The sequence below is a fragment of the Phoenix dactylifera genome, chromosome 5 (assembly GCF_009389715.1).
Source record: "Phoenix dactylifera cultivar Barhee BC4 chromosome 5, palm_55x_up_171113_PBpolish2nd_filt_p, whole genome shotgun sequence".
In the NCBI taxonomy this organism is placed as follows: domain Eukaryota; kingdom Viridiplantae; phylum Streptophyta; class Magnoliopsida; order Arecales; family Arecaceae; genus Phoenix; species Phoenix dactylifera.
Genome location: NC_052396.1, coordinates 17,840,412 through 17,862,834, shown reverse-complemented (window position 1 = coordinate 17,862,834; position 22,423 = coordinate 17,840,412). Strand labels below are relative to the sequence as shown.

General features: G+C 50.4%; 1 protein-coding gene across 1 annotated transcript; it reads left to right on the top strand.

Moving 5' to 3' along the window:
* Nucleotides 1-9,358: 9,358 nt before the first annotated feature.
* Nucleotides 9,359-11,546, top strand: LOC103713019 (benzyl alcohol O-benzoyltransferase-like). Its single transcript, XM_039126936.1, has 2 exons — nt 9,359-9,915; nt 10,287-11,546. The coding sequence occupies exons 1-2, from the start codon at nt 9,478-9,480 to the stop codon at nt 11,226-11,228; spliced, it is 1,380 nt and encodes a 459-aa protein (XP_038982864.1). The 5' UTR covers nt 9,359-9,477; the 3' UTR covers nt 11,229-11,546.
* The last annotated feature ends 10,877 nt before the right edge of the window (nt 11,547-22,423 follow it).

The window sequence follows — 22,423 nt, the reverse complement described above, 5'->3', positions numbered from 1 at the left end:
CCAATATGCAGATCTAGTAACAAGAGTGACAAATTTCCATGATGAGGATAAGGGCTACATGGTTTTCGGTGGTGATGTTTTTGATGTTCCCATTAGGAAGGATATTGTTCACCGAGTTGTACGGTGGCAGCTTGCAAAACGACAGCAGGTGATCTACAATATGCACTCTTCTGTATAAAGAACAAAAAGCCATAATTTGTTTTTCTTGTTGACCTTCTACAAAAATAATTATCTTCTGAAGTCATGATTGTCATGGATATAGTCTATCATCCAAAGTACCTTCTTCTTTTTTTCAATCATATTAACATTAAATTATGTGATCCAAATTAAATTCCTAGCCCACCTTCTGAAACAAACTTTCAAAATTTTTATTTCTTTTCGTCTTCTTTTGTATAAAGGACTATGCTTGCTCTTTAGTTGAATTTTATGTCCTTGAACACTATTATAGGCAAGTTATGAGGGTTTGTACATTGACAATTAGAAGGTAGAATTATGTTTATCGACCTATTTATTAGAAGTTGGAAATTGATGATATCATTGTCATCGATCTTAATTTAGGGCATGTGCTATTGCAAGTATCTCGAAAAAGCATCAGAAATATGGCTGTGTAGTGATAATGCATAATCTTTAAACATATCTTGACTTTTCAAGTATGTATTGGCTTTCTCTCAATTATTTTTTGGTTTTGTGGAGCTTTTTCTATTTATTTACATTTTTTTGTTGGAGGATGGTATAGAATAAAAACCTAAGCACTTTCCTCAGCTGGCTTGAACTTAGATATTAATTGTTTCTTTTCAAGATTTCATCCTCTGACACAATTTTTCCTAACATTTTAATTCAAAAGATAAATAGATCTTTTAAACTATGACCTTGTTTAACCTCCCTTATAATTTAGATATTATTTTGTTGATAAATGATAATATGGAAAACTGGTGGCTCTTCTTGCGGTATAAATATCACTGCTAGACCATGATTGATGGAGTTGAAACCCATCTTAACACATGGTCTCATAATATAAAAAGGATCCTCTTGCTATATGTAGAGTGCCATTTGCTTAACTTGAGGATTATGAGCTGGCCGTAATACTAATGAATCTAATATTAGATGCCTGACCCATATCATATGTGGTTGTATTTTCCAATCTTCTCTTGGATTTTTGGGTTCATTCAAGAGATTTTATATATAATGGTCATTAAACATGTATTTCCCATGCAATATATATTAGACATCTTTTGACATATTTTAACCAATGTGAAACCCTATTTGTTCAATCTTTTGCTTGTCATATGTCGAGACATCACATCTGCATTATAAAAGGATTTATTTGAATGAAAACAAGAAAATATAATATTTTTCCTATTGCTTTATACCTGTAAGTGGTGAGGCATAGTATTGTATGGCAAATGCCAAATTGAGAAATGTACTATGGTTTGTGATATGCAATTATAGGGACCACACAGTTATAGATGTGATCGGTTGATTACTGGTATGTGAAGTAAGGAAACTTTTGCTTACTATGGGTATTAACTCTTGAACTGGTGATCCAGTAAACTCTAACGTCCAAATAGATTGTGCAGTGAATTGTTATCTGGCTAGGCTTTTTTTTTATCTGCATTTATACTTCTTTACTTCAAGATTTTTCCATTGGAATTTCATATACACGATCACATATTATCTTATTACATTTTAAATAACTTATATATCATCCTAGAGTAATCTATGAAGTGAAATGTGACTTTGCAAGTGAAGCACATCACGGACTTAAATCAATTTACTCTTCACTCATCTATGCATGTATGCATGCACATATATGATTATGTATGTCTGCAATTTAATGCTTGTGGGTGGCTGGATCGGTGTATGATGAGATCCTAATGCATGTGACATGCATCTTCTCAAGTAAATCATGCCAATTGATATGCTAGATTTTCTTCTTTTTTTCTCAATCTTGAACATCTCATCAAACGTGTTCTACAGGGGACACACTCAACAAAAACAATAAGTGAAGTAAGTGGCTCAGGGAGAAAACCATACAAGCAAAAAAGGCGCCGGGCGAGCAAGGCATGGGACTTGACGTGGGCCTCAGGTTACTTGACTTTAGCTTTTTGTTCATGGTTTTACTATAGCGAATGGCGTTTGTTCGAACAGCCTGTTTGCTATTTCTATTTTCTATTTGCAATAGTGCTGTTTGGTTTGATGAAGTGTATCCCAACAGTTCAGGCATGGTGACACCATGCATGGGCCTAAGCCACGAAGTCATGCAATCAAGCTCTACATAAACATAGGCTGTCCTATGATTGTTCGATTAAAATCCAATCTGATGGCTGTAATAAAAGATACCAAAAAACATAACAGCTACATGTTGTTATCTACTTGTTAGTACATAAACATATAACGAGATATCCTTTCAGTCAAAAATCTAGAAATAGAGAGATAGAGAGAGACATTGACCCAAGCTGGATGTGGAACACGTTTGCTCTGAGTGCTTGGGGCCATGTATTAACTAGCTGGATGTGGAACACGTTTGCTCTGAGTGCTTGGGGCCATGTATTAATTAGCTGGATGTGGAACACGTTTGCTCTGACTGCTTGGGGCCATGTATTAGCTGGATGTGGAATATTAGCATACCACATACGGTCAGTTCCCCTTGCTTTCCATGCAGACTACACCTACCAAAAAGAAAGAGTTGGAGCCTCTTCCCAAGTGGACATATGCCTAGATACCTGTTCTAGGGGTGCGCTTGCGTCAAAAGTCGTGCTCCCGTTGCCGACTTTTTCAGAACGGGTGGTGGGTGCCACTGATGTCGGCTAGCAGGCCGGAGAAGATGAAGGGTCCGGTCATGGGGGCGGCGGCCGACCCCAGGCCAACCTCTCCGGAGTCTAGAGAGGGGGTCCGTCGTGGGCGGCCATAGCTAAGAACAGTTCAAAAACGTTGCTGAAGGGCACAATGCAGGGCTTTGAGGACGAGTTTTGGCTGGTCTTCTCTTATGAGAATCTGCCGGGCCATTGCTCGATTTGCGGCCATATCGGCCACGGAGCTACCAACTGTGGTTTTCCTCCCTCCGATTCGGCGGCAAGGGAGCTAGAGGCGAGTCAGAGGACGGAGGCGGTGGATGTCCCTTTGACGAGGAGCGGACAGGCTGAGAAGGGCGCCTCCACGGTCAATTCAAAGCCGATGTTTGGCCCTTGGCTGGCCACGAACCGGATCAAGCGTCCTCCGGCTTCCACGGTTCCCAAGAATGGTGGGGGGCAGTAGAAGAAGATGACGTCGCCGGAGGCGGTGTGGCCCCGGCATCATCCTCGGCGGCTCCCGGCACAGGGCCATGCGGGTGGGGAGGCATTTTTGCCGACCTCTCTGTCGGACTCGAAGGGTTGGGAGAAGCCGACTAAGATCGCCCGACGGAGGTCGCCGAAGAAGGCAGACCCAGTCGGTGGCTCGGGCAGGATTGTGGATGCAGCGGGTCAACTCAGGGCCAACTCAGTGCCAATCACCTAGGCCGGGCTAAACGTAGCGGTGGGGCAAGCGGGCCGACCCGGCGACACACCCAATTATGTGGGTCGGCCCGGAGATCCACCCAGCGACGTGGGTTGGGGCCCAGGACTTCCCAAGAGGGCCCGTAGCCCGCCTAGGGCTAGGCGGGCTGTAGGGTCGAAGGAAGCGGGGACGGGCCCATTGCGCCCCGAGGCTCGTGCTCCAGCGAGCGGACCTCAGGTGCGGGCGGCCGACCGCCTCACATAAAGAGGAGTAGTCAAAGCTCTCCTCCTTTTCTCTCGGCGGTGCGCCTCCTTGCCATTCATGAAGCTGCTGATTTGGAGCTGCACGGGGGCGGCCCTTCAACTCCTCTTTCAGAAAGTTGGTTCAGGTTAATAATCCAGACATATGTTTTTTGTGTGAGATGCGCTTGTTGGGGCGAAGTCTTCAAAGGGTTCAACGTCGCCTTGGCACCACCTAGGAGTCCTTCTCGGTGGAGTCACGTGGTTTGTCAGGGGGGATATTGATGTTGTGGAGGCGTGGGATGGCACGGTGGATGTGCTTCAGGGCTGTCCTCAACAAGTGGTGATGGTGGTTTCGGAACCCAATGCCCCTCCATGGGTCTTTTACGGAGCGTATGCCTGTACAGACTATAGGTCAAGGAGAGCACTGTGGGAGGAAGCCTCTACTATTGTTTCTTAGGGGGCTCCTATGCTGTTGGCTGGGGATTTCAAGTGCGCCACCTTGCCAGAATTGCTTCTGCCATTGTCCGCTTTTGATATTCACTGCTGATCAGTCTCACTATCGCCCTCCATTCCAATTCGAGCATCTGTGGCTAGAGTAACCCAGCTCTTGGGACATCGTGAGGCAGGCATGGGCTATGCCGGTGCGGGGTGATTCCATGCAGCGGGTCTCACGGAGGCTGGAGCTCACCAAGCGCCGACTTCGTCAGTGGAATCGAGAGGTTGTGGGTAATATATTTAGGAGGTTGGAAGAGATGGAGGCCTCCATCACAAAGCTACAGGGGAGAGAGGACAGACTGGGGGGCCTATCCGAGGGTGATATGTGCTCACTTCGGCATAGGCTGGCGGAGCATCACTCTCTTTTGAGACAGCAGGAGGCTTTTTGGAGGCAGAAATTCTGGATACAGTGGCTGCAGCAGGGAGACAGGAACACTCGATTTTTCCACAGGTCGACTATCATCAGGAGGTAGAGGAGTATGATCTAGTCCCTTCGGGATGGAGCGGGGTCACGTGTGGAGGAGGAGATCTCGATTAGGCACATCTTGGTTGATTTTTTCCGGTCGAGATGGATTGAGGATGGGGGGATGTGTTTTGTCGTCTGGACATGGTTGTGGGGACATCAGAGAACACTGCCTTGATTGTAGAGTGATAGAGGTAGGGAATAGGAGGGCGGTCTGGGGTTTGGGGGAGGGCAGAGCATCGTGTTGGCGGAGGCCTGAGGGGTCGAGTCAACGTTGGCAGAGGCCTGAAGGCCGAGTCAGTCCTACTGCCTACCAACGTGGATGCGCTGGAGGAGTAGGGTGGTTTATACCACTAGGGGGTCCCCGAATCCACTGGCGAGGCCTTGTCGGAGTTCGGAGTCGGGCGAGGCTTGGTCAGAGTCGACTCGTGGCGCTATGGGCCCCTGCGCTAGTTTAAGAAAATAAAGTTGCGCCTTCACTAATACCTGCGGATTTTGGTGTAATAGTAGCGCTTGATCCTGACAATTGGTATCAGAGCCATAGGTCTCGAGTTCGAAATCCATGCATCACGTTGGGGGGGTTTGTTGGCGGAAGCCTGAGGGGCCAAATCAACGTTGGCGAAGGCCTGAAGGGCCGAATCAGTCCTGCCGCCTGTCAACATGGATGCGCTGGAGGAGTAGGGTGGGTTATACCACTAGGGGGTCCCTGAACCCACTGGCGAGGCCCTGTCGGAGTTCGGAGTCGGGCGAGGCTTGGTCGGAGTCGACTCGTGGTGCTATGGGCCCCTATGCTAGTTTAAGAAAATAAAGTTGCACCTTCACTAACACCTGTGGATTTTGGTGTAATTGTAGCGCTTGATCCTGACACACCGGGGCCTGATGGCTTTCCTCCGTTCTTCTTTAGGAGATACTACGATATTGTGGGGAGAGCAGTGGTGGAGGCAATTCAACTCTTCTTTCAGTCAGCGACCATGGCGGATGACTGGAAGGCGACCTTCATCACCTTGATCCCGAACCGGTGCGATGCGGCGGAGCCCAGCTACTACAAACCCATCAATCTTTGCACTACCTTATACAGGTAGTGGCAAAGATATTGGTGGGCAGGATGCAGCCACTCCTTCCTCGGCTCATTTGTCCGGAGCAGGGTGCTTTTGTTGGTGGCCGGAGTATCATCGACAACGTCATGATAGCCCAGGAGATAATGTGGGACTTGTAGCGTGCGTCGAGGCGGCAGTGTTACATGGCTGTGAAGCTCGATATAGAGAGAGCCTACGACGGAGTTTGATGGTGCTTCTTGCGGAGGGCTATGGTGAGCCTCGGCTTCCATGAGATTTAGATTTTCTGGATCATGGGGTGCGTGGAGGGGCCGTTGTTCTCCATCTTGGTCAACAGCACACTGACCCCATTCTTTCGGTCGACAGTTGGCCTGCGACAGGGTTGCCCACTTTTCCTATATCTATTTGTCATCTGTGCCGATGTTTTATCTCGCACTCTGCGACATGCTTGTGATGTGCGGGCGTTGGAGGTCTATCTCTCGGCCCCTGGCGCTTAGCCGATCTCTCACCTCCTTTTCGCAGATGACTGTCTTCTACTGGCCAGAGCCCAGCCTAGGGATGCAGTGATTCTTTAGAGGGTTTTGGAGGACTATTGCTCAGCTTCGGGCTAGAGGGTGAACTCTCAGAAATCCACCATCGTCTTCAGCTCGAAGACTGAGTTGCGGATGCGATAGGAGATCAGAGGGCTGCTTGGTATGAGGGAGAAGGATGGGTTGTGGTGTTACCTGAGAGTCCCTATCATTGGGAGGAGGCTGCGCGTCTCGGACTATCAGACTATGGTGCACCGGGTGCAGCAGAGGTTGGAGGGTTGGAGGGCGGCCTCACTTTCCATGATGGGTAGGGTGACTCTGGTCAGGTCTGTACTGTGTTCGATGCCAGTCTACCTGATGTCCAACACCGTGGTCCCAAAGACGGTGTTGAGGAGTGTTGAGAGGCTTGCTCGGAGTTTCATCTGGAGGGCATAAGGCAGCGGCCGTGGAGTCCATTTGGTGGATTGGGAGTCAGTGTGCCAACTGACTAGGGCAAGGGGACTGGGCATCCAGTCTTTGTTGACTAGAAGGGAGGCGTTGATTGCTCAGCATATAGCTAGAGTCATCTTGGAGCAGCGGTGCCTTTCGAGTTGGACCATAGTCGCCAGGTATGGTCCTGTTGGGAGTAGCGTGTTTCTAGTTAGGGGGCGGAGGGCCACACCGATATGGCGTGAGATTTGCAGATATGTGCCCATGGTCATGTCGCAATGTAGGTGGCTGATAGGTGATGGCTAGCAAGTAGACGTGTTGGAGGATACATGGATGGATGAGTTTCCATTGAGGCACTGGCCGACTCTAGTTAGTGTTGAGGTGGGGGGAACTCTGTGTGTGTGACCTGCTCCGTCCCAGTGGAGAGCACCCCTGCCCGGATGTTAGAGCTTGGAGTACGTCTTGCAGATCTACAGTCAGGGTGGCCGATGTCCGTGACGTTGTCCAGGGTGGGGAGCAGCGAGTGGTGGACCTCGGTTGGATTTGGCGGCTCGGGTTGCACCCCAGGGTGGCTTTATTCCTTTGGAAGGTCACTTGGAGTAGACTACCGACGAGGCTCCTACTGTTTGAGAGGGGCATGGACATCCACCCCCAGTGCCCTGAGTGTCTGACAGATGAGTCTCTTGATCATGCTATTTTTCAGTGCCACCGGGCTAGGAGGATCTGAAGACGAGCAGGGTTTCCCATGGAGTTTTGGTGCCATGTAGCATCCTTTCTGGAGAGCCTGAGACGTTCGGCGGGTGCCCCGCAGTCTAGTCTGAAGGCGGTGCGGGCGACCTACACTGTCTACTAAATTTGGCCAGCGAGGAACACACGGATGTTCGGGGAGTCTAGCCCCCCTCCGGGAGTGGTGGTGGAGAGGGCGAGGCTGCTAGCTGTGGAGGTCTCTCAGGTGGACCATTCGGACAGACCCTTGATAGCTCGGGATATCTAGGGCTCTATTTTTGCTCGTAGAGCGCCCCGTACGGTGTTTTTCACCTAGGAGCCTCACCCCCGAGTTTTCTCAAGGTTAACTTCGATGGTTGTGTCCTGCAAAGCGGTGAGGGGAGGTGTGGGCTTTGTGGTTAGAGGCCCGGATTTCAGGATGATTGCTGTTGGGGGCTGCCAGTTGTTTGATACTTCGGTGCCTGCAGTGGAGCTGAGAACGGCTTGGTCTGGTCTGTGCTATGTGCGGCATGTCCTGCATACGAGGTTGGTCTTTTTGGAGGGCGACTCTGCGACTACCACTCATTACTGAGAGATATCCGAGCCATGGTTCAGGATGGGATGGCCATTCAGGCGACACATGTCTACCGGGAGGCCAACGGGATGGCCGATTGGGTGGCTTCGTTTGTTGCTGACCATTCAGGAGGATACCTATGCGTGGGTGAGGCGGAGTTGCCGAGTGCACTCCAGGATGTTTTGTTTTTTGATTCTTTTCGTTGTATTCGTGTATGTTTGGTATGATACTTTCGTTTTTAGCCAAAAAAAAAAAAAAAGAAGAAAAGAAGATAGAAGGTGTTTGGCAAGAACATTCTCAACTGCTCCCTTGCTATTCCTAAGTCATGACACCATTGGCATCTGGCCTGAAGTTGGCAAGAAACATCCTTGTCTCTACTCATGTTTTTAAGCCATATAACCTAAAATATAGTTTACATCCCATGCAGAAAAAAAAAACAACAAAACTACAATAATACCCGTTGTTGGGTGCATTTCTCTATCCCTACTCGTTAGAGTAAGAAGACTCCTCAATGTTTGGTTGGGGTCTCATTTTAGTCGATGGTCCCATCATGGATTAGGCCAATTGCGATCAAAACAATGTTCATGGGGGAGGTAGGTAGCAGAGTTGATTTGCTGGTCAAGCGAAGGATGAATTATTTGAGAGTCTGATTTCCTGTCGAAATTTTCAGTATCGTTGCATGAAATTGGAGGTAAAGTTCTAAGGATGTTGTGTAATTGAACTCAATTAGCTGGTTGATTAGAGAGAGAGAGAGAGAGAGAGAGAGAGAGAGAGAGAGAGAGAGAGAGAGATTGGGCTATATGCGAGTAGATCTCCATTCAGATTCGGTCAGCTTTAGATTGGATAATGGAGGTTCTACATCGATGATCCAAGCTGTCTGATATAATTTACTTCCTCTAAATTGTTTACATACCAAAAATCCTGCGATTAGAGGTGCTTAGTCTGTGCATCAAGGTCCAAAAATGGCCAGTCTAAATAATACTAAGTGTGTGTGTATATATATATATTATCACTTGATGCATAGGCTAGAGATATGTAAATCACATAATTTTTGGTATCTAAGCAGTTTAAATATAGTAGATCACATTTCATGATTTAGATCATAGAGAGGCTGCTATTGTCTAATGTAGAGCTAATCTAATCTGAATAGAGGTCCATTTGGGAGTAGTTAAGTCCAAGTCTTTGTTTATATAAAAGAAAAATATATTTTTTTTAATTTTTGAGTTGGGGGAAACGAGTCTACCCGCCAACCAAAGAATGCGAAGGGCAGACACCTTGACTTGTCAACCAGGAAGTTCACATTGGCCTTCTTGGCTATTCCAATGACGCGTCAGTTAACTACTGCTCCCAACCACCCTTGCCTCCGCCATAAATTCGAGCTCCTCCACCTCCAAGCTTACAACCCTCACAAATAAGTAATCTCCAAGTCCTTGGAGGATTTCCTCTCTGCATCTTCCTTCCCTTGCTACCGTAATTCCCTCCCTCCCTCTTGGACCTCACTGCAGTACTAATGGCGTCCTCGCTAACCTTCAGGGTTCACCGGCACGAGCCCGTGCTTGTTGCTCCAGCGGAGCCCACCCCGCACGAGTTCAAGCGCCTCTCGGACGTCGACGACCAAGAAGGCCTCCGCTTCCAAATCCCGGCGATCCAATTCTACCGCCACGATCCCTCCATGGCGGGGCGTGACCCTGCGAGGGTCATCCGCGAGGCCCTCGCCAAGGCCCTCGTCCACTACTACCCATTCGCCGGCCGGCTCAGGGAGGGGGCCCGCCGGAAGCTCGTGGTGGAGTGCACCGGGGAGGGGGTGTTGTTCATCGAGGCGGATGCCGACGTCCGTCTCGAGCAGTTTGGCGATGCTCTGCAGCCGCCGTTCCCGTACCTCGAGGAGCTCCTCTACGACGTCGAGGGCTCCAGGGATGTGCTCAACTGCCCTCTCTTGTTGTTTCAGGTAATTAACCAAAAGATTACAAATGATACTTCATTTTTTATTAAGAAAAAAATAAAAAGGTAACAAGCGATTAGCTCTACTATATATATACTCTAACAGCAACAGCAAAAGAGCCGTAGATTTACCAAAAAAAAAAAAGAAGAGCCGCAGATTTACCAAATAACAAACTAAATTAAACATCCAGGGGAGTTGCAGGAAAATTTTTTTTTCTTGATTTCGTTAAATTGTTTTAACAAAGCCTTTAGAATCTAACACAACCTTGCGAAGAAGTAGACAACAAAACATTCTTTTTTTGTCAAGTCATATCACAATAATTTTTTAAAGTACTGTCAAGTCATATCACAATAATTTTTCTTTTCTTTTCTTTTCAGGTGACCCGGTTGCGGTGCGGTGGGTTCATCTTCGCCATCCGTCTCAACCACGCCATGTCGGACGCGCCCGGTCTGGTCCAGTTCATGAACGCGGTGGCCGAGCTCGCCCGCGGCTTGCCTGCCCCCACCGTTTCCCCCGTCTGGAAACGCGAGATCCTGGAAGCCCGTCACCCGCCACGCCCCGCCTTCGCCCACCGCGAGTACGAGGAGGTCCCCGACACCAAGGGCACCATCATCCCGTTGGACGACATGGCTCACAGGTCGTTCTTCTTCGGCCCCGGCGAGATCGCTTGTCTCCGGAAACGCTGCCCCCCTCATCTCCGCAAGAGGTCCACCTTCGAGGTCCTCACGGCGTGCCTCTGGAAGTGCCGCACCGTGGCTCTCTCCCCCGACCCCGACGAGGAGGTCCGCGTAATCTGCATCGCGAGCGCCCGCGGCAAGCAGTCGACCAAGATACCGGAGGGCTACTACGGCAACGCGTTCGCGTTCCCCGTGGCGGTGTGCGCGGCGGGGAAGCTGTGCGGGAATCCGCTGGGGTACGCGCTGGAGCTCGTGAAGAAGGCGAAAGGTGAGGTGAACGAGGAGTACATGAAGTCGGTGGCGGACCTGATGGTACTGAGAGGGCGTCCGCACTTCACGGTGGTGCGGTCGTTCGTGGTGTCCGACTTGACCAAGGCCGGGTTCAGAGACGTGGACTTCGGGTGGGGGAAGGCGGTGTACGGTGGTCCAGCCAAGGGAGGGGTCGGGGCCATCCCAGGGGTGGCCAGCTTCTACATCCCCTTCGAGAACGCCAAGGGGGAGCATGGGATCGTGGTTCCAGTTTGCCTGCCTGCTCCGGCCATGGAGAGGTTTGTGGCCGAGATCGATGCACTGATGAAGGAGCCTGCCGCCGAGGAGAAGATGGAGAGCACCACCTCACACCCCCTCATGTCTGCACTTTAAGAAACGTCTCCGTTTGCATGCGACCAAGAGTATCAGCTTCTGTTCTTGTTTGCTCGTGTAAGATTGAGTTGGTGTTGTTTACTCCAAGGATCGGATACACATATCCTCTTTGTTTATAATTAAGTTTGAGCAGTCGTGGGCTTCTCCATAGCGCGTACCAATTATGTGCTGCGGTTAGACAAGGCTCGTATGACTTCTAACTAGCAAATAGGTGTTATAGTGATATAAAATCTAGTACAGTTGAGGACTTTCCCAACTGCTGCTACTACAACAACAATAAAATGGAGGAAGCTTGATGGTATGCTTTGTGACCAGCAACATATCGAAGTTATGGGTTGTGCTTCGGCTTTGGATACTTGGCTTTCAACTTGTACCTGATTTCTTATAGAAAAAACCTAGCTACCATGGTAAAGGAGGTTCACAGAGAGGAGCATTCATGGATCGCAGACAGGCAGAACAAAAGGCAAAGATAGAGAAGAAGAAAACAAAACGGAAACATGCGGAGAAGGCTTGAGGCTATGATGGTAGTAGTAACTCAAAACAATAGGAGTGTAGAAAGCCAGCTTGAGATCCTTGTGAAATGCTCGGCAAAACTCCTTTTCTGTCAGCAGTTGTTCGGTAGCTAGATCTTATCTTGGTCCTCTTTAACTGATCATAACTGTCTTTAAAATAATCGTAACATCCAACTACATAAATTTGGCCATGCAGGGTAAAGTTTCGATCCTCTTAGTACGAAGAAAAATTCAGGGGCTCTTAGGATATTCAGGGGCTCTTAGGATGCATGGAAAGGAATCTGGTTAGAACTATCATTGTCTAGTTGCCACACATTCTTACTACTCATCTAAATACGATATATATATTATTTTAAGAGATACCATTTTAGTTTGAGAAATAATTTTAGGAGGCACAGTAGCAAAGATAATTACCGGCCGGGTCTAAACTCTATTCATTTTTATTCGGGCTTAGGGCTAGATCTATTTAATTTTTTTCATTCCTCGGAATATCTCCGTATGTCTTCTTTTTCTTTATTTAAATTTGGGAGAGGGGTCACTCAATGATAATTTGGTTGTTCAGGGATGACTTCTAATTCTGTGAAAGAGATTGATGAATGATTGGTGGAAAAAAGTATTATGGTGCCCATCTATATAGATTTGAGTAATATTTGAAATTGAATGCAATAATCTTGAAGTTGATAAAGTGGGAAGACTGAAGTTCCTCTAGAAAAATTGTACCCTTGGCCTATATCATGCTTCATTAGCAAGCCTTATGTTGCCATTTATATGCATTCAATTTTTAAAAGGATGGCAAAAGCCCCTTCAAAGTTCAGAGAATATAATATAATCATTAGACCTCAGGCTTGGCATTGCGGATGGTAGAGTAGTTGAACGCAAGACCTTCGTAGGCTTTATAATTTATATAATTGAATAACCTATGAGATTGACTAGGTGGGTTGCTCCTTTATGTTCTTAGTCCCGGTAGCCCAGTTGCAAGGATTGCTTTAAATTTGGCCTTAAAATTAAATTTATGTTATATACAGGTTTTTTCCCTTAAAATTACAAAAAGATGTTACTCTTTGGCAACCATCCATGGATTGTCATCTCAATATGACCGAGTTATTTTTGAAGAGGTTAATATATCGCCGAAAGACACCGAGAATTTAACTAATTATTTCAATGTGGATGTCCAGTCATATGTGATATTTCAAAAATGAGGTGGCTTATTGTATAAAAAAAAAGGAAATATGCTGTCAATTGATGACGAGGGGTTGTGGCTTGAAGAACTCCTAATTATTTAGCTTGTTTACTCTATGCTGATATTGTAACCCAAATGTTTTAGTATGAATTCAATCAACTTTTACTTATGATCTACTAGGCTAGTGAAATGTCGAGATATACAATTTTGAACTTTTTTATAATATAAATTAAAATATTAATAATTCTTGATTTTTTTTCTTGAAACTAAGATGGGAGAAAGGCCGGCTTAAATCAGGTAAGAGCTAAATTGGTGGCATAATATTCAATGTACTAAACTAGTTGACACTATATGGGTATGTTTGATCGGTGGAAGTTGGATTGTATAATAAGAATGGCAATGGATGATTTCTATTCCAACTTTATTTTAATTATAAAAAATAAAAATATTTTAATTGTTTAAAATTTAATTTTTTTATTTATTTTTTGGTATAATGGTGGCTCATGCCCGTCGGATATAAATGCAGCCAATAAAATTAGAGAACAAATGGCCACAGGGAGATTTTGGCGTGGAGGCGTGGTCTACCTGGATAAAACCTACTGAGTGATGTGATCCAGTTTGCAATTTTTATTTTTTTAATATTTAAATTTTATTTTAATTTCAGTCATAAAAGGAGGTAACAAGAAAACAAAAAAAGGGTGGGCGAAGAGAGACAGAGAGAGCTGGGGGGAGGGGAAGACGAAACAGACGAAAAAACGGGAGGCGAGGCGAAGGGCGCCACGGGATTGGAGAAGCCGGGAAAAGGAGAGCAGAGAGGTGGCGCAAAATCTCGTAGGTAGGGTCGAGAGAGAGAGAGAGAGAGAGAGGGATGTTGGGGGAATGTGGTTTTCCCCCCAGTACATGGGAACCTCGTCACCAGAAGACCGCATAACGGCCGACCTTAGACGGCCGAGGTCGGCGTCCGACCTCGGAACGTCCGACCCGGAGAGCTCCCGACCTCGGAAGTCCGTCCTCGTCGCCCACCTACCACGGCTGTGCCCTTCCGAAGTCTGGCCGGGGGCCATACCCTGCCACCGCCCCAGCATTTATTACGCATGATCTCTGCAAACCTGCAGTTCACTCAACAATTAATGCACATCTCCGACTCACTCAACAATTAATGCACATCTCCGACGCACTCAACAATTAATGCGTGTGGCTCCTATCATCTATGGATCCTCAGCTCTCCATGGCAAATCGGCTCAGCAGGGTCCCGTCGGCCGTGACAACTCTTTGACCCCGGCCTCACCTCCGACATCAATGCAATGATTCACCCGATCGCGCGCCAGTTCAAGTCGTACGACGGCCTCACCTTCGACATCAATGCAATGATTCACCTGATCGCGTGCCAGACCAATCAACGTGCTGAGTCGTACGACGGCCTCGCCCTATCACATCACAGGTAATCCGACCTCCTATAAAAAGGGGACTTTTGCTTCCCGATGGGGGTTGGACTCAGAAAAACTCAGGAAAAACTTACCTCCTTTCTTCTTTAAACGAAGTTTCCCCCCTCTGACTTAAGCATCGGAGGGCCGGCGCCGGAAGACCCGGCCACTGGCTTTTCTGCAGGCACCCCGACGGAGGATGCCGCTCGCCGACGGATCGCCATCCACCTGTGCCCACCAGCAGCTCCCCCTCCTCAGCCGACGACCGCCCCCGGGTCCAATTTCCAGCAACAGTTGGCGCTAGAGGAAGGGCCCGAGTCGCGATCATGAAGTTGAGAAGTAAGGGAGCCTCCAACATTTTCCGGTGTCCCCCGCAGGGTTCTGGACACTCCATCCAGAATTCGCCTACTCCGGCTGACCCGGTTCCTCAGGTCCAGCCGGAGCAATTTAATGCCATGGTGCAGCAAGTCCAGGCCTTGGCCGCTGCCGTCCAAGGTCTGCGACGTAAGGAGGCCTTACCTACGCTCTCCCCACAGGCCCAGATCCTGCCGGAATTTCCTCCCAACGGCCCGATTCTTCAAGGCCAGAACCTTCATGGCTCTTCCAGGGCCAACAACGAAGGGCGAGCTTCCCCCCAGAGAGAGCTGCCGGGGGGAAGTCTCAACAGAAGACCCCAACTCTCTGAAGCCGAGTCGGCTCCGGTCCACCGTGAGCTGGAGCAAACCACGGTGACGATTCCTCGGGTTGGGTAGCTCGACAGAAAAGTCGAGCACTTGGAGCGCCAGATCGAAGCGCTCCACAGCAAGAAGGCAAAACAGGTGGGGGATTTTGAATTTACCACCAAGTCCCCCTTCTCCCGCCAAATCGAGGACGAGCCGGTCCCCCGAGGTTCAAGATGCCTCAAGTGGAGCCCTACAGCGGAGTTACCGACCCCCTCGACCATTTGGAGAGCTACCGAGCTCTCATGGCACTGCAAGGATCCTCGAAGGCCGTGCTCTGTAAGGCCTTCCCGGCGACCCTCCGAGGGACAGCTCGGCTTTGGTTTTCCGGGCTGAAGCCGAGCACGGTATCTTCTTTCGAGCAGCTCGGCAGGCAGTTCGCTACCAACTTTGCTGCCAGCCGATGCCAGCGGCGGACGTCGGACTCCCTCCTAGATATCAAACAGAAGGAGGGGGAATCCCTCAAGGAGTATCTGGACCGCTTTACCGCCGCCACGTGGGAAGTCCGCGAGCTGGACCAGTCAATAGCCATGTCGGCCCTAAAAACTGGGGCTCGTTCCTACCGATTCCTCTTCTCTATCGAGAAAAGCTTTCCCGCCGACTTCACCGAGATGCTGGCCCGAGCTCGGAAGTATGCTAAGGCCGAGGAGGCTATCGCCTCCAAGCGGGGTGCAACCGAATCAGCTTCAAAGAAACAGAAGAAACGCCGCGAGGAGCGCGGCCGCCAAAGAAGCCGATCCCCCCGCCGAGAGAAGAACCTTCCCCGGCTGAGAAGCCCGCCTCGACAGCGGGGATAGCCTCAACAGAGGACCCCGCCTCAGCCAAGGTCCCCACCGCGGTCTCGGACATACCCGGGGAGGTACGAGAACTACACCCCTATCAATGCACCCCGGGCCGAAATTCTGATGGAAATCGAAGGTCGAGACTTCTTCCGACCTCCGCCTCTTATGCGGGATACAGGAGTTCCCCGCAATCCTAGGAAGTATTGCCGCTTCCACCGAGACCATGGGCACGACACGGAGGACTGTTTTCAGCTCCGGGATGAGATTGAGGCGCTTATTCGCCGCGGAGTACTCAATCGGTTCGTAAGGAACCGACGTGAGGAAAGTAGGCCAGTGAAAAATGCCACACCGTCCGAAAATCCGGATGACAACAAGCCTATCGCCGACACTATCAATGTAATCAGAGGAGCCTCGGCTGGAGGATCAGCCCAAGAAGGAATCTCCCCGAAGCGCCCGCGCACTTCTGAAGTCATTTCGTTCTCGGACGAGGACTTGGAAGGGGTTGAGACCCCTCACGATGATGCTGTGGTCATCCATGATTGTAAATAAATTTGATGTAAAACGTGTCTTAATTGACAATGAAAGTTCAGCTAATGTTTTGTACTACCATGCCTACCAAAAAATGGGGTTACCAGAAGGCCAGCTTCGGAAAATTAATACCCCGCTGGTCGGATTCATCGGAGACTTGGTCCCAGTCGAGGGCGAGGTCAGCCTTCTTGTTACGGTCGGCCTCGCTCCCCAGGAAAGTACTGTGAGGACGGATTTTCTTGTGGTCCATCTACCCTCAGCCTACAACGCTATCCTTGGGCGGCCAGGGCTAAATGTCCTTCGAGCCATGGTTTCAACTCGCCACCTACTCATGCGATTCCCCACCAACCAAGGAGTAGGCGAGGTCCGCGGGAATCAGTTGATTGCCAAGCAGTGCTACATGGCAACCCGCAGAGTAAAGCAACCAACTGAGGCGCCGAGTCGGCGAAAGTCATCAGCAGGGGCGCCAACTCAGGCAACGAGCCCCTCGCTACCCATAGAAACCCTGGACGCAAGGGACGACCTCTGGAAGAAGCAAGTAAAGCCTGGTGAGCTTCTTGTTCAAGTTTCTCTACGAGAAAATTTTCCGAGCTAACTGTGCAGGTCGGCTCCAGCCTTGGCACTCGCGAGAGGGATCACCTCATCAGCTTCCTGCGGGACAATGTTGATATCTTCGCTTGGTCGCCCGCCGACGTACCAGGAATTGACCCTGAGGTCATGGTCCACCGACTCCAGGTGAAGCCAACCTGCAAACCTGTGAAGTAGAAAAAGAGGGGCTCCGCCCCAGAACGACAGCGAGCCGCAGCCGAGGAAGTGGATAAACTCCTTGAAGCCAGTTTCATCCGGGAGGTTTCCTACCCAGACTGGCTCGCCAACATAGTCCTCGTAAAGAAGGCCAATGGGAAATGGCGCATGTGCGTGGACTACACTAACCTGAACAAGGCCTGCCCGAAGGATGGTTTCCCCCTTCCAAGCATCGATCAGCTCGTCGATTCCACCTCAGGACATCAATTGCTGACCTTCATGGACGCCTTCTCGGGATACAATCAAATCCGAATGGCGCCAGAAGATGAGGAGAAGACGGCCTTCATCACCGACAAGGGCACCTATTGTTACAAGGTGATGCCTTTCGGGCTGAAGAATGCTGGAGCCACATACCAGAGGCTGGTCAGCCAAATTTTTGAAGATCAGATCGGCCGAAATATGGAAGTTTATGTGGATGACATGCTGGTGAAGAGCGGAGTGGCGGAACGCCATGTAGCTGACCTCAACGAAACATTCTCCAAGCTTAAGAGGTACCAAATGAAGCTCAACCCAGCGAAGTGCGCGTTCGAAGTTACCTCGGGCAAATTCCTGGGTTTCATAGTGACCCAGCGCGGAGTTGAAGCCAACCCCGAGAAAATTCGAGCGCTGCAAGAGATGACGCCTCCGAGGACAGTCAAAGAAGTGCAGCGACTTACTGGGCGGGTCGCCACCTTGGGGAGATTTGTCTTCCGATCGGCTGAGCGCTGCCTCCCTTTTTCAAAATTCTTAAGCGGCCAAAGGACTTCCTGTGGTCGGAAGAATGCCAGCAAGCCTTTGAAAAGCTCAGGCGCCTTCTGGCCTCTCCCCCGCTACTCATCAAGCCTCAGCAGGACGAGGTTCTTTACTTGTACCTGGCCGTCTCCCCGGTCGCAGTAAGCTCAGTCCTGGTCCGGAAAGAGGACAAGCTCCAGAAGCCAGTCTACTATATCAGCCGGGTCCTCAGGGATGCTGAGACCCGATATTCTAAACTCGAGAAGACAATTTTTGCCCTTATCATTTCAGCTCGGAGACTCCGGCCTTATTTTCAAGCACATACAATAGTCATACTGACCGACCAGCCTATGAAACAAATACTGCAAAGGTTGGATCGTGCTGGGAGGGTTGCCAAATGGGCGGTTGAGCTCGGGGAGTTTGACCTTGAATACCGGCCCAGGCCGGCCATTAAAGCTCAAATACTCGCCGACTTCATCGTGGAGTGTACCCTGCCAGACGACTCCGAGCTACCGCTTACATCTACAGAGGGGATCCTGAGGTTGCCATGGGTCCTATATTCGGACGGGTCCTCGGCTTCGGGGGGTAGCGGAGCTGGACTCATCCTCACCAGCCCGGATGGAGTGGTGGTTGAGCAAGCCCTACGCCTCGAGTTTCCGGCCTCAAACAACGAGGCAGAATATGAGGCGCTTATTGCCGGACTCAAATTGGCGAAAGAACTGAAGGTGGAAGATCCAAAGGCCTTCAGTGACTCCCAGCTGATAGTAAGCCAGGTCCAGGGAGGCTTCGAAGCAAAAGAGCCATCGATGCGGAAATATCTCCAAAAAGTGCGGGAACTCACATCCGCCTTAGGTTCCTTCAGCATCCAGCACATTCCCAGAGCGGAGAATCTCAGGGTGGACCAACTGTCTAAACTGGCGACCTCCCGCATGAGCGAGCTTTCCAAGGAGACGGCGCTCGAGTATCTTCGAACACCCAGCACAGAGGAACCTGAACCAACCATGTGCATCGACCTCGAGCCAAGCTGGATCGACGGGTTCATTCGCTATCTCCAGGACGGAACCCTCCCTCACGATGAGATGGAGGCCCGCCGGATCAGGCGTCAAGCTTCCCGGTATGTCCTATATGAAAACAGGCTCTACCGTCGGTCATTCACCTCTCCTCTTCTTAGATGTCTCCGCCCCTCGGAGGCGGATTATGCCCTCCGAGAGGTCTACGAAGGGATTTGCGGAAATCACCTGGGAGGTCGGGCGCTAGCCCATAAGATCCTGCGGCAAGGATATTTCTGGCCCACGCTCTAGAAAGACGCAACGGACTTCGTTCGGAAGTGTGACCGGTGTCAACGGAACGCCAACATCCAGCGCCGACCTTCGGCCCCGCTAACCTCAATTATCGCCCCCTGGCCGTTTGCCCAGTGGGGGATCGATATTCTGGGGCCCTTTCTCCTGGCCACCGGGCAAAGAAAATTTTTGGTCGTCTCCATCGACTATTTCACCGAATGGGTTGAAGCTGAACCTGTGTCCCGGATTACCGAGCAAAAGATGCGGGACTTTGTTTGGAAGTCTATAATCTGCAGATTCGGACTCTCCCGTATCCTTATATCTGACAATGGCCGGCAGTTCGACAACATCCACTACAGAGAATTTTGCTCCGAGCTCGGCATCGATCACCGCTTCACTTCGGTCGCCCATCCTCAGGCAAATGGGAAAACTGAGGTAACTAATCATATCATTTTGCAGGGACTCAAGGCTAGGCTTGATCGATCCAAAGGACATTGGGTCGAGGACTTGTACAACGTCCTCTGAGCATACCGGACAACATTCCGATTGCCCACTGGAGAGACCCCCTTCAACCTGGCATATGGCACGGAGGCTGTCATCCCGCTGGAAATCGGCCTCCCCTCCTCAAGGGTGGAGCACTACGACCCCGACTCTAACTCTTTCTGGCTCAGAAATAATCTGGATCTTGTCGAAGAGACACGAGAGGTCGCCCGGGTCCGCATGGCAAGGTACCAGCAGAAAACGGCCCAGTACTACAACTCCAGAGTCAAGCCCAAGCTCTTCAAGGTGGGGGACCTCGTCCTTAGGAGAGCCGAGGCTTCCCAGCCAACCGAGCAGGAAAAGCTCACCCCAAACTGGGAAGGGCCGTATCAAATCGCCCGAGTACAACGACCCGGAACATACAAGTTGAAATCTCTCGAAGGGACTCTTATTCCGCGAAGCTGGAACTCCGAGAATCTACGGATGTATTACCAATGAAACCCCAAGGGGTTCTAGGCAATCAGGAACATGGATTCAGTCTCCTCTTTATAATGATTCGTCTCTTTACAATGATTATGATTATCTCTTCTAATATTGGGTCGTTTGTGATCCTCAGATACCCCGATTAAGGTCGGGATGCCCCAAGCGTCAACCGTAGAGTCCCAAACTCCCTCGACCTCGGGAAGCATCGCAGGTCGATAGAGCATTTCCAGACCCATCGACCTGGCGCACGATTCCTCGACTAAGGTCGGGATGCCCCGAGGGTCGACCGTAGAGTTCCAAACTCCCTCGACCTCGAAAAGCGTCGCAGGTTGATAGAGCGTTCCCAGACCCATCGACCTGGCGCACGATTCCTCGACTAAGGTCGGGATGCCCCGAGGATCGACTGTAGAGTCCTAAACTCCCTCGACCTCGGGAAGCGTTGCAGGTCGATAGAGCGTTTTCAGACCCATCGACCTGGCGCACGATCCCTCGACTAAGGTTGGGATGTCCCGAGGATCGACCGTAGAGTCCCAAACTCCCTTGACCTCGGAAAGTGTCGCAGATGGATGGAGCATTCCCAAACCCCCCTGACCTCGAGGGGCGCCATCGAGTTCATAAGAAGCCCAAGTTTCGTCGACCCCGAGCCAAAAAGTGACTCCGAAGGACGGCTAGGAAACAAGGCAACCCACTCCGCTACAAGGTGCGCAATTTCGGAGGTGCAAAAGGTACATCCCGCTTGACGCCCGCCTTGTTACATTTATCTATCTGCGTATTGCCAGCGAAATCCCGATTGAGATCGGGACCTTATCCCGACCGAGGCCGGGTTGCCCCTACAAGTTGATTTAAGACCAAGGTCCCGCAGACCTCATGCATGCTCTATCTACCGATAACCACCATGACAACTCATGTAAACCCTCGTAAGGGCCCGATTCGGCCCCCATACGTCGAGACGTCGATCTCGACCCGTAAAAATAACCCCGACCCCGGACGTGCCGATTAAGCTTAAAAAGGCTGAGGTACCCTCTACTGACCCCGACCCCGCTCGCCGGAACCTCGGTAAAGCCCGAGGGCAATAATCATGAAAGCCCTGGTGATGGTTTGACCACTGGCTCACGCTCTCCTTCAGGGAACAGCCCTAACATTTCTATGGACCTACGCTCTAAAACACCAAACTCAAAGGCTCGGTCAAATACCTTAATAGCGACCTACGCGAATCCGACACCGCCCCTCTTGGGGCCCGAGGTCCGAGCCCGGTACCTCAAAAATCCAAAAATCGAAATGGGTGACCTCTGCGAGCTTCAAATCCGAGCTCCAAGACTTGGCGAAACTTTTTAGGATCCGGGTTCAGAGCCCCCCAACCAGCGTGATCGGGACTTAGACATTCAAACAAGTCGGGCGAAAGAAAAACAAAACACAGCTGAGAAACAAGTCTTTATTGAAAAGCAGCCTAAAGACTGGAATACAAGTTTGAGGTCAAAGCGTCAGCCCTGCTTACAATTGGAAAGAGTAAAAGGAAAAACTAGACATGGAATGGCGAAAGGAGGTCGGCAGTCCAACAAATTTGGAAGCCGACCTCATTTACAAAAAGGAAAAGAAAAACATCTAAGTCCTAAGGGGCAGCAGTGTCGCCGGCGTCACTCCCAGGGTCATCTATGGCGATGACCTGAGGGCCTTCAGTGAGCGCGGGCTCGGAGCTTATGGCGGGGACCTCAGCAGGCGCCTCGGGAGCGCCCTCGGTAACTCCCCCGCAGGGAGCCTCCATCCCTGCTGGCACGGCTGCATCCGCCTCGGCCTCGGCGGTCTCCTCCTCGGACGCAAGGGCGGCGGAAACGTCGTCGTCGGAGTTGGCGCCCAACCTCATCCTTGGGCGAATTCCCGAGAGGTCGAGCTGGGGGCAGAACCGAGTCATCTGCCTCCGGAAGTTGTCAAAACCGCGGAGGAACCCATCCACGGTCTCTTCCTCGAGCATGTCGCGGAACTCGTCCGAGTCTTTGAAGAAGTCCATGGCATGCTCAGCCCGCTCGAGTGCCTTCTTTTCCCGGGCCTCGAGTTGCCCGATCTTTAGGCGCAGGACTCCGCCCTCGTACTTGAGGCGCGCCACCTTGGATTGGGCCTCCGCCAAGCGCGCCTCTGAAGCACGCAAGGCCGACTTGGCCAACGAATGAGCAGCTCTTTCCTCCTCGAGCTCCTCAACGATGGCCAGTCTCCCGGCCTTTGTCGCCTCCCTTCGTGCCTCGGCCTCGGCCAGCGCGGCCTCCAGCTCGGCGATCCTCTTTTTGGCCGGCTCCAGTT